The sequence below is a fragment of the Bos javanicus genome, chromosome 25 (genome assembly GCF_032452875.1).
Source record: "Bos javanicus breed banteng chromosome 25, ARS-OSU_banteng_1.0, whole genome shotgun sequence".
In the NCBI taxonomy this organism is placed as follows: Eukaryota; Metazoa; Chordata; class Mammalia; order Artiodactyla; family Bovidae; genus Bos; species Bos javanicus.
This window is the reverse complement of record NC_083892.1, coordinates 9705821-9719939: the sequence shown is the minus strand read 5'-3', so window position 1 is coordinate 9719939 and position 14119 is coordinate 9705821. Positions and strand designations below refer to the sequence as shown.

Sequence of the window (14119 nt, the reverse complement as noted above, 5' to 3'; positions counted from 1 at the left end):
AGAATAAATACATACTCTGTTTTGTTAAGTGCTTTCTAAATGACTCCCACCATAGACCATCGCAGTAAAACCCACCTTTAACTACCTCCCAACAAGCTTTTGAAAAACCTACTAAAACATTAGACCTTGATGCAAGGTCGCAGCTATGCCGAGCCCAGTGCTTGGCAGGGGCCAGAAGGAATACTCCTGGTTTCTCCTTCAAAGAGCTTCTGATGTGGTGGGTTCAGAACTCACTCGTGCCAAGCCAGGTGGTACACAACCAGCGGCTGTTCTCAGAGAGGAAGTGAACGAATGGATCCTAATCAAAACCCTCAGCTCCGCGAGAGGCTGATCCTGACCGCTCAGCCTCAACAGGGGAAGCCAGAGAACCACACCTTTCTTCAGAAAGGAAACCTACACTTCCACACAATCCACTCAGAGTCTATTTTAGCTCTGAACCCAGAATGGTGCACTGACTATTATAAATAGCAAAACCAAGATTGCAGTTTGACTGATTCTTGTTCTGTTGTTAGGAAAGAGGTCAGAAGCTTAAGTCAGTTGTAGACCGAGGGGTCGAGAGCAAACCACAGTGTGAACACAGTCATGCTGCGCTGGACGGTCAACGCTTGAATCTCCCTCTCCACCACCCGCCACCCGCCCCCGTGTTGCCTGAGTAACCGAGTCCTGTGGCTTCAGTGTGCAGAAAAGCACCTGAGAAACTAACGAGGCTGTAGGGAGGTTCTGTGGGAGTCTGCCAAAACCAGAAAGGAAATTCTTCAAGGAAAGCAGCTGTCCTTTCCCCTGAAGGCAGACGAGCTGAGTGGCTCACCTTTGTTGTGAGACATTGCGTACAGCAGGCAGAGCACGAAGAGCGCGTGGTAGTCGTCGTCCGGGCTGTCCAGGGCGTGGTACACCATATCCAGGAAGGGTCTGGAAGAGAGGGGCCCGCGTGAGCCTCGCCTACACACAGGATGCCAGCTGCCTTTGCCCTTCACAGCGCCCACCCCCTGCCTCCTCCAACCAGCAGCATGGGCTTCCCAGATGGCTTGGTGGTAAAGAACCCACCTGCCAACAGAGGAGACACAAGTTCGACCCCTGGGTTGGAGAATCCCATGAACAGGGGACCCTGCCGGCTACAGTCCCTGGTGTCGTAAAGAGTTGGACACAACTGAGCACGCACGCACCAGCAGCATAGAGCACAGCCACCATGTGCCCAGTTCAGCCCCAGGCACGGAGGACACAGAGATGATCAACAGGCAGGCTCTGCCCCAGGAAGCTGTCATGTTTGGGGAAACTAACTAAGGAACAGCTAACCGACCAATTACTCAACAATGGTCCACCCGCTGTCCCCGACACTGGGGATAAGTGTGGTCTTATGGCACTCCCAAGCCAGTGGGCAGACAGAGCATGGACACACCACAGCAGTACTTCAAAGAGCGACAAGAAAATGAGGGAAACAGGGCAACGTGATAGACTCACAATAGCAGACAAGGTACCAATAAATCTAGATCATTTTAGACTGTGAACCCTTGAGCCAGACTGCTGAGGTTCAAATGCTGACTCTGCCTCTTCTTAGCTGCAAACCCTTGGGTAAATTACAATCCCCCATCTGTGAGATGGGGAAGGAACCCCTCCAGGGTTTACAGTGAGGGTTCAAGTGAAATGACAACAGAGCGGCATTAACACAGGCCCAGGCTCAGGTGAAAAATGCTCAGACACGAGAGCTGCTGCTGCACTTCTCTTTTGAGGATTCCACAGGCACTTCTCCATGATCTTGCTTTGGCAGGTCCTGACCCGGCAGTTTCTTGGGCCGACCTTCCCTGGTTAGAAGGGATCGATAGGAAGCATCGCCTCTGGTGCTTTGTGGGTGAGATCTATTGAACAGCTACAAATACACAAACGATACAGCCTGAATGCTGCCCTTCTGGCTGAAGGGCCTGGCCTGGAAAGACTTCAACAAGAGGATAAGAGAATGTGCACAGATTTGGTCCGTTGGCAGAAGGCTCTGACCCCGTGACTGTCTGTGGCTGCCCCCGGATGCCAGCTTGAAGCCAAGAGAGCAGAGAGGCTCAATGAGTGACAAAGGGCACACTTAACCCCTCGAAGGACATAAGCCACGGTCAGCACTGCTGACTAGGGGGAGCGCGAAGGTGCAGCAGAGAAACCCCTCGAAGGACATAAGCCATGGTCAGCACTGCTGACTAGGGGGAGCGCGAAGGTGCAGCAGAGAAACACAGAGACCTATTCGCTGCATAACTTTTTATACTTTTTTGACTTCTGAACTCCACAAAGATATCACTGATTCAAAACATATTGAAAAATTCAGAAAAGCAGTGAAATGCACTTGTCATAACATTTCAAATAAACATGTAATACACAGAAATTAAAGGAAGAAACTTTTAAGGAACATTTACTTTCAAGTTCTATTTCTCTGGAGCCCCAGACCCTCCCCCGCCCCAGATCAGCCATCACCATTCTGATGTGTGAATAGTTCTGCCATGTGTGGATCTGTTTTTCTCTCAGCCCCCAGCAATAACACTTCCAAACTTAAGAGCAGGATAAAGTATTAAAAAACACTTTGTTTTTTTGCAAACCAGCTGCTTGGAATTTGGGCTGTATTTTCATTTGGGAATAATACAAATAACCAAATGCCCAGTAGCAGAGGGAAGGCTGCATGAATGAACCATCTGTTATGAGACAAAGTATTATGAAGCTATTAGAATTGTGTTTACCAAGAGTACAGTAGAGTGAAAAAGATACTTGGGGTTTGATATTAGAGAAAACCAAAAACAAAAATAATAGACATAGTATCGTATAAGCTACTGGGGGGAAACAGGGCAGAATTTCCACTATACTGGCATTGAAAACTGGCAAGAAATCACCAAAATGCTAGTAACAGCTGCTTTTGAATTATGAAGACCTTTTTTTCCTCCTTTATACTTTTCAAGGTTTTTTACATTTTCTAAATGTCTATTAACTTTTTAAATTTTAAGTTTCTTTTTTTTTTTTTTAAAGACAGAAGGTTCTGAGTGGTTTCCGGTTTCTTAGTTCTGTATTTCACCATGAATGCAGAGATAGCCCACCATGTGTGGGGAATATGAGGACAGTTCCACTTTGCTCTATGTTGTTTCTGTGGAAAATGGACCAATGTCAAGGTCCAGTTCATGTCAAGGAGAACTGTCCCCTCCCTCATCCTCCATGCACTCCTCCCGGCTCAGTGCCAGGAGGTGAGGGGGGGGGACTGAGGGGTGTCTCTGACAACCAACAACACAACACCTTTGCAAAGCCCATGGCAGCTCCACCGGGGCCAGTCTCTTCCTGGCGCCCAGTCTCAGAGCTGAGCACAGCTCTTGCTCCAAGTTTCTCAGGGCTGCAGGTCTGCATGTGGCTCAGCTCAGGACACAGGATCAGCTTCCACTACGAACAACGTGGCAGAAGATGCCAAAGTCACCATAAGTTAAAAAACAATCTCAATCAACTTGAAGAAAACCCCTCTCTTCACTAAGATTCAGGGGAAAAAAAGAAGTCTCAACTCCAATACTCAAATATAACATTTTGGTCTGTTGACTTTTTGACAGTACACGAGTGTTTTTCCTCCTTTAGGAAAGCTACAGTATTATCCCACTATGCAAAATACATGCTGTTTCCATTTATTAGATCCTAAGAAACTGAATGGGCTTCCCTGGCGGCTCAGTGGTAAAGAATCTGCCTGCCAATGCAGGAGATGCATGTTCAATCCCTCAGTCGGGGAGATCCCCTGGAGAAGGGAATGGCAACCCACTCCATTATTCTTGCCTGGGAAATCCCATGAACAGAGGAGCTTGGCAGGCTACAGTCCACCAGTTCACAAAGAGTCAGATACAGTCTACCGGCTCGCAAAGAGTCAGACACTACTGAGCAACTAAGCATGCAATGATGTGGTAAGCAGGTGCACATCCCTCATGACAAGCTATTTTCAGTTTTTTAATGATTTGTATTCTAATTAAAGCTGAGCCAAGCACCTAAAGGTTGTCTTCCCCTCCCTTTCTGTGTTTAGAATGATTCCCTTAATTTTCAGAGCTCCCAGAGTTACTTTTTTTTTGGCCACAAAACAAAATTAGAAAGGTCCTTGGCAGTACACCAGACTTCCCTGGTGGCTCAGACAGTAAAGCGTCTGTCTACAATGCGGGAGACCCGGGTTCGATCCCTGGGTTGGGAAGATCCCCTGGAGAGGAAATAGCAATCCACTCCAGGATTATTGCCTGGAAAATCCCATGGACAGAGGAGACTGGTAGGCTACAGCCCATGGGGTCGCAAGGAGTCGGACACGACTGAGCGACTTCTCTTTCTTTCACTTTCTTTCTTTGGCAGTACAACTGATAACCCACACTGTGCTGCAAAGATTTTTATTTAATCAAAACTAAAAATGGTTCCCCTGTGCATCTGATAAAAAAAATTAATCTTTTCTGTTAGATAACTGAAACACATGTCAAGCAAAGAGATAAACAAGACCTGCAGGAAAAGACTGGTGTGCTTCAAGACTTCACTTTAAGTTGGATTAATAAATAGGATGAGTATGTGTGTTTGTATTTCATCCACCATGAGAGTTTAGGAAGTGAATGCCTTGCAGGCTGACAGAGAAACCACATTGCTATGCATTCACTACCACTGACACATGATTTGGAGATTACTGCAGGCATTTGATAAGGAAATAACACTGATGTGGATATACCTGTGGCGGATTCATTTCGATATTTGGCAAAACTAATACAATATTGTAAAGTTTAAAGATAAAATAAAATTTTAAAAATAAAAAAAAAAAAAAAAAAGGAAATAACACTGAGATGGAGAAGCCCTCTAACAGTTCGCTGCAACTTTGGCAGCAGACCTCCACCCGATTCCTTCTGGAAGGGGTGGTGCTCCAGCCAGGCTGCAGGAAAGCTGGCGTCTGGAAGGTTGCATAGTGTAATAGTTTGGGCAGCCATAGAAATGAGCCATCAGGCAAGAAGTTGAAGGTGGACAGCAGCATTAGACAGTTCCGCTGAGTCACCAGGGCAAGCCCTACAGATAGGGGTGAGCATGGCGGCAGTGAGTGAATGAGATCATAAAATCCAAATGCTGCCCCCAAGGGGATCCTTCCTGGGGGCAGCCCCCAAGGGCATCCTTCCTGGGGGCAGCAGGGCGCAGCCAGGAGTGGCCCGAAGGCCACACCCTGTTAGGACCAGCACTGAAGTGCCTAGAATGGTGGTGTCGTGCCTCAGTCATTCATCCTAAAGGGTGAGTACCATGGCCTTGAGGGCCAGCTCTGTCCCCGTGGTCTCTCAAGAGGAGCGGCACCTCTGGAGGCCAGGGTGGGGAGCAGCAGGATGGCTTGGCTGGGAAGCAGAAGAGGCTACCAGGGTGGCGGGACGAGGCCTGGCTTACCCTCCGTGGGCACCCGGCCAGGGCACTTCCCTCACCACCTCATCCCAGACACCGAGCAGCAGCTGAAGGCTGGCTCGGGGGCAGCCCTCCGCCCGGCCGGTAGTACCTGCTCCACTGGACGCTGTCCAGGCCAGTGGCGGCGCTCTTCTCCTCGTCTGTGGTGTTCTGCTCCTGCACAGAGGTGCTGGCGGCCAGCTCCGGGAGCTTGCTGCGCTCCATGATCACCATCTCTATCTCTGGAAGCAGACAGACACCGGGATGAGCCCACGCGGCCCCGGATCGAGTTTCACAGACACGCTTGTGCTCCAGATGGAGACCAGCAGACCGCTCTGCAAACACCCAGCAAACACTCGATGGTGGCGACAGCAGCCCCTGCAACACCCACGCCGGGGAGCAATAAGACGGGGCCCGCACCCCCCTCTCCTTTCAGCTTGGCAATGTCAAGAAACGGCGTCTCATCTTGACAGGAAAGCCCAGATTACCATGATTTACTTCCACGAGTTATCTATTCTCCTTTATTGATACCACACTTCCTTCCCAGAGGAATTGAGGAGCGTGGAAGAAATGACACGCGGTTAATAAAACATAACCAAATCCACTAAAGATATTCCAAACCTGTTTACACTGTAGCTTGGGCTCTGCCATGCCCAAAGCCTTTGTTTTATTTTCCCACTTACAGCTTCCAGAGAGCAGAGAGGGGAGGGACCTCGCTTTATTTTTCCCAATTAAATAGGGGCAACTTTCATAGCACCCGACTTGAGCACCGTGTACATTTTCATTTTCAGAAAAAGGTCTGAACCAACGAAGGAAAGTGTCCTGAGTTCAAGGTGGATGGTGGCTGTGCCGTGAGCTGTCCCTGTTATAATAGAGTTCCTCAACAAGTGGGTGTGGACCATCAAACACTTAGTTCTTAGAACCAGAGCTCAAGGGCTGCCCCCCATCTTCAGGAAATACGGTGAGGGGAAAGGATGACGAACCTGTGTGTCCCCTCATGAAGGACAGGCGAGCACCCGGGCTCTGCCATCGTCTCCCCTGACCCAAGCAAGAGCCTCCCACTGCTTATCTTGAGCCCACTGCCCCCACCCCCAACCCCAATTTGTTGTCCACACAGAACCAAGTGATTTTAAGCAGAAATTAGCCCAGGTCCCCTTCAGCCTTCCCATCGTGCTCAGAACAAAATCCAAATGCCGTCCACGGTATCAAGGCCACGCACGGCCCAGCCCTTGACCACCGCTGACTGCACCCCCGGGCCCTCTCTGCCCCACCAGCTGTCCTGCGCTTCCTGTCACTCGCCTTGGACCCGCACGGCTTTGCTCCTGCCCCGGGGTCTTTACACGGCTGCTTACTCTGCCTGGAACATTCTCACCCCAGTCTTCCCTCCCCAGGCACCACTCAATCACGTCACTTGAGACTCAACTTGAACGTCGCCGTCTCAGGGATGTCTTCTCAGACACCCTCCCCATTGGTTTTCCCTCTACCTCTCCAAGTTACTATGAATTCAACTCCATACGTCTTTCAGATTTCCCTCGTTTCTCCCCAATATCCTTTTTAAGTTCCAGGACCCCCGCCTGGATAACCATGTTATATCCAGCTGTCACATCTTAGGCTCCTCTTGGCTGAAACAGTTCCTCAGACCTCCCTTCCTCCGGATGACCTTATGGATTGAGGAGTCTGGTCGGGCATTTTTAGGACGCCCCTCAATCTGGGTTTCAGCGACATTCTTCCTATTATTAGACTGGGCTTATGGGTTTCTGGGAGGAAGACCACAGAGAGGAAGTGCTGTCTCATCATATCCTATCAAGGGCACAGCCTAGCAACATGACTTATGATGTGGGATGTTCATCTGCATCACTCGGACAAGGGAAAGCTGGTTAGAGTCCTCCACTGGAGAGAGACTTTTCCTCCTCCTTGCATCCCATACCCTTCGGAAGCAAGTCATTAAGCGCAGCTCACACTTGAGGATTACAGAGCTATGTTCTGTCTCCTTAAGGGAGGGCAGCTACATAAATTACTTGGAATTCTTCCATAGAGATGTCCCCTCCCCACTCTTCTTGATTTTACTTTATGGTATTTATAACTACAGGTATCCTCACTTTTTAAAGTTTTGCTTTTAGGCCACTTGGCTTTTATGGAAAGACCTGTATTAGTACCTGTTTTTTCTAACCAAAAGAAACCTGAAAAGGACTTTCCCTTTTACAAAAATAGGAGAAAAACAGAAATAGCATTTAGCGTTGGTGTTGCAGCAGTCATTACAGAGGCAGCGTGCACCCTGAGTGTGGACGCGGCCCCGCCACACTCCTTCCTGGGAAGCAGAGGTCGCTAGCACCTCAGCGTCGAGCTGCCGTAGCTGTGAGCTATGCTGGTGCCTGGGGTCCATCTACTCTGGGCATCTGTTAGCAAGGTGTGTGCTAAAGGGCACTGCATCCTGGCTTTACACCATCTTCTCTCACTAAAAGTCTCTACTTTCAGATTTCAGGAGAAACCTGCGCCTGGATTTTACATTCTCTACTGGTTTGCTTGTTTCCTGTCCGCCTTCCCCACCCTAGGATGTGGGCTCCATGAGAGCAGCTGCCGTATCTGTCTTGTCCTCCACCAGAACTGCAGTGTCTAGTCCAGGGCCTGGCATAAGGCAAATGCTCAATACAAAACCCTGGAGTGGATCATGTCTGACGGGTCTGCCTAGGGCCAAGCAGGGCTGGCAATGACGCTCAGCAGCTGTGATGTGTAGAGCACCTCCAACCTGCGATCCATGTGTGTGCAGTGTCCTGATGGGGGTGGGCTGCATCCTGGCCTCCCTTCTGGGACTGTTAAGGTGACTGTGCTTGCGACTGTCCTCTGGCTGGGAAGACTGCACCCCCCCCCCCCACGCCAACCATGGGCCTGGACCTGGGGGAGGGGGCTTGCTCTCACCAGGCCCCTCCCTCCCAGCGTGGTCTGAAGTCAGACAACACAGGTCAGAGTCCCCCATGGGGTCAGCCCCATCACACAGGTCGGGGTTGACACGCCAGTTTTAAGTGCCATGTGTTTGCACAGTCTGTGTTTAACACGCATTAGAAGAAAATCCTAACTGCACAGAAAGTCTGTTTTGTGGATGCTACTGCTTAGGATGAAGCTAAATTTAAGACAAAACCACTGAGTCAATTCACCAAGAGCTACTGAGTAAACCACAGTGCATGCAGCCCACAGCCACGGCAGAGGGCAGGAGGCGCTGCCATCTGAGAAGTACCATTTGCTTCCTTCCTCCCATACTCCCTCCACTAGCCTCCTTCAGGGCCTCCCAACAACTCTCATCTCCTCCCAAGTGGGGTGCAGATATCCCAGTGGGTATGCAAGATGATTTGATAGGCAAAACCTCCTTATTTTTAACTATTATCTTTTAAAAAATCTATTTTTTTCATGTTATGATGTACATAACATTTGCACATTAATACAAATATGTATAGTCCATAATAAACGTATATATATATATTGGGGAGATGCATGTTGAATTACATATGTGTTTACTGTTGAGACATGTCATCTGAAGACTACCAAGTGAGACAATGGTGCCAGCCTCTGACGTCTGCCCTGTGACCCTTTGACCTGCTTCCCACCCTTCCTCCTGGTCTGCTGGGCTGACACAGCAGGAACTCAGCTCCGAGGACTCCCCAGGGTTACAGGGCTAAGCCCTAGTGCCTCCATCTGCTGTGATGTATTTGTTCCTTTGTGGCTTTTTAATCTCCCTGGACACTCTGAGAGTTCTGGAGCAGAGATGAGGCTGAAGATAAGTCAGCCTAGCACTCACCAAACTGTGTTAGCAAGTGCACACTGATTCTGAACAATTTCCCAAGGCTAAGAGATGAGCACAGAGCTGTTCCAGGGGCAGGCTGGGCGGGTGCCCAAATATCTCTGACCACAGGTCCCCTCATGCCCTCCACAGAGGCCCCTGAAGCTCCTTTCAGGAATTCTGCAGCTTCCCACAAAATGGCCTGAAAACCACTAGTTTGGTCCTAGAGACTGAATATGAGGAAACAGAAACCCAGAAGTAGAATGACTCTTTTTTTTTTTTGGCTGCACCATGCAGTATGCGGAACTTCCCTGACCAGGGATCGAACTCATGCTCCCTTCAGTGGACGTGCAGCATCTTAACCATTGGACCGCCAGGGAAGTTTGATAGTAACTCTTCACACAGCTAGAAAATCTGCACTAGAAGCCAAGTCTGCCCCCCTCCTACTTCCCAGGTCACTCCTAGTGCAGAATCAGGCCCGTAAGGGCCTCTCCACACACGACGAGGCTTCCAAACCTTGGCTGTGTCACCCCGGTTCTCACAGCTGCACCCCCATACCGCCCACGCCGCCCCCCGACAAACAACTCCTCCAACAGGCGTAAGTGTAGGATGAGCTGCTTCAAGTAGTTTTCTAGGTAAAATATACAACAGTTCTTCCAATGCCAAGCAGGTCTTCCCTTGTCCTTTAAACTCTTGAAACTGGTGATCCCTACCCAGGTCTGCCAGCTCCTGGAAACTGAATGCAAAGTGCCAGGTGGGCCTGAGAGGAGTGGCTAACAGGTTTTAGAGGACAGGTTCTCACCAGAGTCTCACTGTTCCAAAATGGACCCTACAGCCATCTTCAAAAGTGGATGCTGACGAGGATCTGGCCTTGGTGATGGAAGCTCAAAGGGCACCCCTCTTTATGCCGCATCAGGATGTCTGGCATGGTTCTATACAGCTCCCTGCTGACATCATGCCTGCCTTGGTGTGGCCTCACTCCCCTCCCAGGGTACGTGCACCATGCTGCCGCCACCAGGGCAAGCAGACCAGGGGGCTCACGTGGACAGGTTTTCTCTGATTCCACGCGCTGATGATGAATTCCCAGGGAGCTCCATCTGAACCTCAGTTATCGTACCAGGAGCCCCCACTTAGCCCACCAGGTTTCTGTTTTAGAGGTTAAAGGGACTGAAGCTCTACCTAGTCCTCTGTGCGTGCATGCTCGGTTGTGACCCCATGGACTGCAGTCCGCCGGGCTCCTCGGTCCATGGGATTTCCTAGGCAAAAATACTGGAGTGAGTTGCCATTTCTTCCTCCAGGGGATCTTTCCAGCCCAGGGATCAAGCCCAAGTCTCCTACGTCTCCTGTACTGGCAGGCAGATTCTTTACCACTTGAGCCCCTGGGGAAGCCCTAGTCCAGCTCTGCTCAAACTTCAGTCATGGGCCTGCTTTTACCATTTCTGCCGTGTCTCCGTTGCCTGAACTACTTGTTAATCATTTGATTCGAACTCTCACACTTTTTTTTTTTTTTACTTAAATACATTTTCAAAGAAAACTTTAAATCACTTCTATATCCTTCAGTTGAGCAATCCCACTTGCAGGAATTTATTTGGAAGACACACCTCCAACGATATGAAAATGCACAGGCACAAGGGCATTCACCACAGCATTATTGGTAATTGCAAAATACTGGAAACTACCTAAATGTCCGAGCATAAAGACTGGTTGAATAGACCATGGTACACATGGCACAGCTGGGAAAGGAATGAGGAAGGCCACTGTGAACTGACACAGAGCGATTTCCGGAGGCAGGGCTACGCGGAGACAGCCAAGGGCCAAAGAGCATATATGGTGGACTGCACTCTGAGTGTGAGAAAGAAGGGAAAACAATAAAGCATGCACACCTCTGCTTCTTTTTACACAAAGAAACCCAGGAAGGATATTGCAGAAAACAATAAGTTCGTTATGTACAAGAGGGAGGGGAACAGGATGGAAGGTATGTGGGAAGAAGGATATTTCCTTGAACAAATGCTTTTGCATAGTTTTGAGTTGGTTAATGTTCCAAACTATTTTTTTTTTAAAGAGAGAAATAAATTAAATCAATAAAAATGGGAAGGGCAAACCTTTAACTAAAAAAAAAGAGAGCAAGACTAAAATATAAAATATATTTCAAATGAATACCATATCTATCCTGAAGGGGGAAAAGAAAGGAAAGATAGACAAACCCAAATAGTTTATGACACAGTCTATACCTTCAGCTTAGGAACAGGTGAAGTATTTGGGGGCAGGGGGCAGGGAACTGTAAACAACTCTTGATTTATCAAACAATTCTGAAACTTCATAAAGATGTGTTATAGGATTGAGCAAATAGTAAATGTTTTGATGTCATTAGAAGCCAGCCTCTCACTGTAAAGGAAGAGACATCAAAACGAGTGCGGCAAGTCAAGAAAAAACACTCCTGGGACTGACTGGAATTGGAGATGTTGGTAACATGCATTTTGTATATATACCTGCATGTATTTCCTAGCTCTGTTCACTGAAGGGTTCAAATAGCAGAACACCCCATGTAGTCAGAAGCACATCTGGTGCCCAGATCTCGGCCTGCTGAAAACCATTCAGTCATTGACGCTGAAAGGGAACAGGGCTTTCCAGAGAAATTAACCCTGAGGAAGGGCAGAGTTGGTGGAAAATGAACCTGGAATACCTTATTATGACACAAAGTGTCACAACTGTTAAAAAAAAAAAAAAAAGGAAGAGGGCAGATCACAAAGATGTAGCAGCCAGCTTGAAAGGGTTCTCAAGGGTCAAATCTGGGACGATGTGAGCACCCAATTAATTAAATACAGTACTGAAATACAAACCACTAAAAAACTGGAATCCGTGAGTCTGTGCCAAGGCTAGATAGATGAATGAATGGGAAGGAGGCAGGAATCTCGCCTGCAGTGCAGTACCGAGCGCTGACACTGGGAAACCAGCCTTCTCCTGCGATCCTAATAAAGACTCAGCAAGGACCGGCAATGATGCCACAGCTAAGGGGGGTGCTATTCACTGACAACACTGTGTTAGTCTCAGGTATACAGCAAGGTGATTCATTAGTATACATATACGTCACCTTGCTGTATCTCCAACATATACATATTCTTTTTCAGATTCTTTCCATTATAGGTTACTGCTGCTACTGCTAAGTCGCTTCAGTCGTGTCCGACTCTGTGCAACCCCATAGACGGCAGCCCACCAGGCTCCGCTGTCCCTGGGATTCTGAAGGCAAGAACACCGGAGTGGGTTGCCATTTCCTTCTCCAATGCATGAAACTGAAAAGTGAAAGTGAAGTCGCTCAGTTGCGTTTGACTCTTTGCGACCCCGTGGACTGCAGCCTACCAGGCTCCTCCGTCCATGGGATTTTCCAGGCAAGAGTACTGGAGTGGGGTGCCACTGCCTTCTCCTTCTTGTATAGGTTACTACAAGATAGTAATATAGTTCCCTGTGCTATGCAGTAGGTCCTTGTTGCTTATCTATTTTATACAGTAATGTATGTCTACTAATCCCAAACTCCTAATTTATCCCTCCCCCACTTTCCCCTTTCATAATCATAGGTTTGTTTTCTTTGTCTGTGAGTCTGTTTTGTAAGTTCATCTGTATATATATTTTTAGATTCTACATACGAGCTGTCGTACGATATTTGTCTTTCTCTTAGTCTGACCATCTCCAGGTCCGTCCATGTTGCTGCAAATGGCATTATTTCACTCTTATTTATGGCTGAGTAATATTACATTGTGTATATACATCGCACCTTCTTTATCCATTCATCTATCCATGGATACTTAGGTTGCTTCCATGTCTTGGCTATTGTAAATAGTGCTGCTATGAACACTGGGATGCCCGTATCTTTTTCCAGTTAGAGTTTTCATCTTTTCTGAATACACGCCCAGGAGTGGCATTGCTGGTTCGTCTGATAACACTATTTTAACATTTTAGAGGAGCCTCCATACTATTTTCCAGAGTGGTTGCACCAATTTACATCCCCACCAACAGGAAGGGGATCTGTGCAGGCAGGTTCTAAGGGGAGATTTTAATGAGGCACAGGATATCTGCATTATGTCCAAGTGTTTCCCATGGATTGCAAATTAGCTCCTAAAAGAAAAAGTAATGATACAGTGCAGAAGCTGGGCCACACCTTCACCTGCTGGCAAAAATTAACATCACCCATGAAGGACAGAAGGGCATCATGCGCCTCCAGAAGTGACACCCTGGGAAGGACATGTCACCTGTGCCAGACTCCAGCCAAGAACGCTTAACCTCAACCTAATCAGAAAGAAACATCCAAGACAGAATGAGGAACGTTCTATTAAAACAAAGGTGGGGGAGATTCTGTATTCTTCAAAACTGTCAAAGTTGGAAAAGAGAAAGACAGACTGTGAAAATATCCAGAGTAAAGGAGGGTAAAGGGACGTGGTAATCCAAGGTACAATCTGACCCTGGACTGGATTCTGTCCCTGGAGGGAGGAAATATGCTACAAAGGGTGTCATCAGGCCAATGGAGAACCTGGGCAGAAGGAACCCATTACAACGGTGCTAACTGTGCAGTGGTCCCAGCGGAGAACGCCCTGCACTCAGCAAATGCAGGCTCAAGAGTTTAGGATGGAAGGGGTGTGCTGGATGCAACCTATCCAGAAAAAAAGGAGTGTGTGTGTGTGTGTGTGAGAGAGAGAGAGAGACAGACAGACAGACAGACAGTGTGTGGAGAGGGAGAGAAAATACAGACAGGAAAGCAAATGGGGTATAAGATGTTAAAATGTGAAAGTGACTAAACAAGTGTTCTTTACACTATTTTTGTTTTGTTTTTTTCACTTTTTATAAACTTGAAATTATTTTCAAATAAAACATTTTTAGGAATTACTACTATCAGCATAAAACCAGTACCGATAGAGAGCAACTGTGAAAAATATACACATGATGAATAAACAGAAAATCCTGAGGCCTATTGTACGCATG

The 14119-nt window shown here is 47.9% G+C and overlaps 1 protein-coding gene across 5 annotated transcripts in view; it reads right to left on the bottom strand.

Annotated features, from left to right (window-relative positions):
• CLEC16A (C-type lectin domain containing 16A) overlaps window positions 1–14119 on the bottom strand; it is a 234618-nt gene that overhangs the window by 149727 nt on the left and 70772 nt on the right. For all 5 annotated transcript variants that reach the window (XM_061401133.1, XM_061401131.1, XM_061401129.1 and 2 more), the window contains 2 exons: window positions 5489–5618; window positions 809–909 (listed from right to left, as the gene is read on the bottom strand). In XM_061401133.1, the coding sequence (XP_061257117.1) occupies window positions 809–909; window positions 5489–5618 (231 nt within the window). The remainder of the gene's footprint in view (window positions 1–808; window positions 910–5488; window positions 5619–14119) is intronic.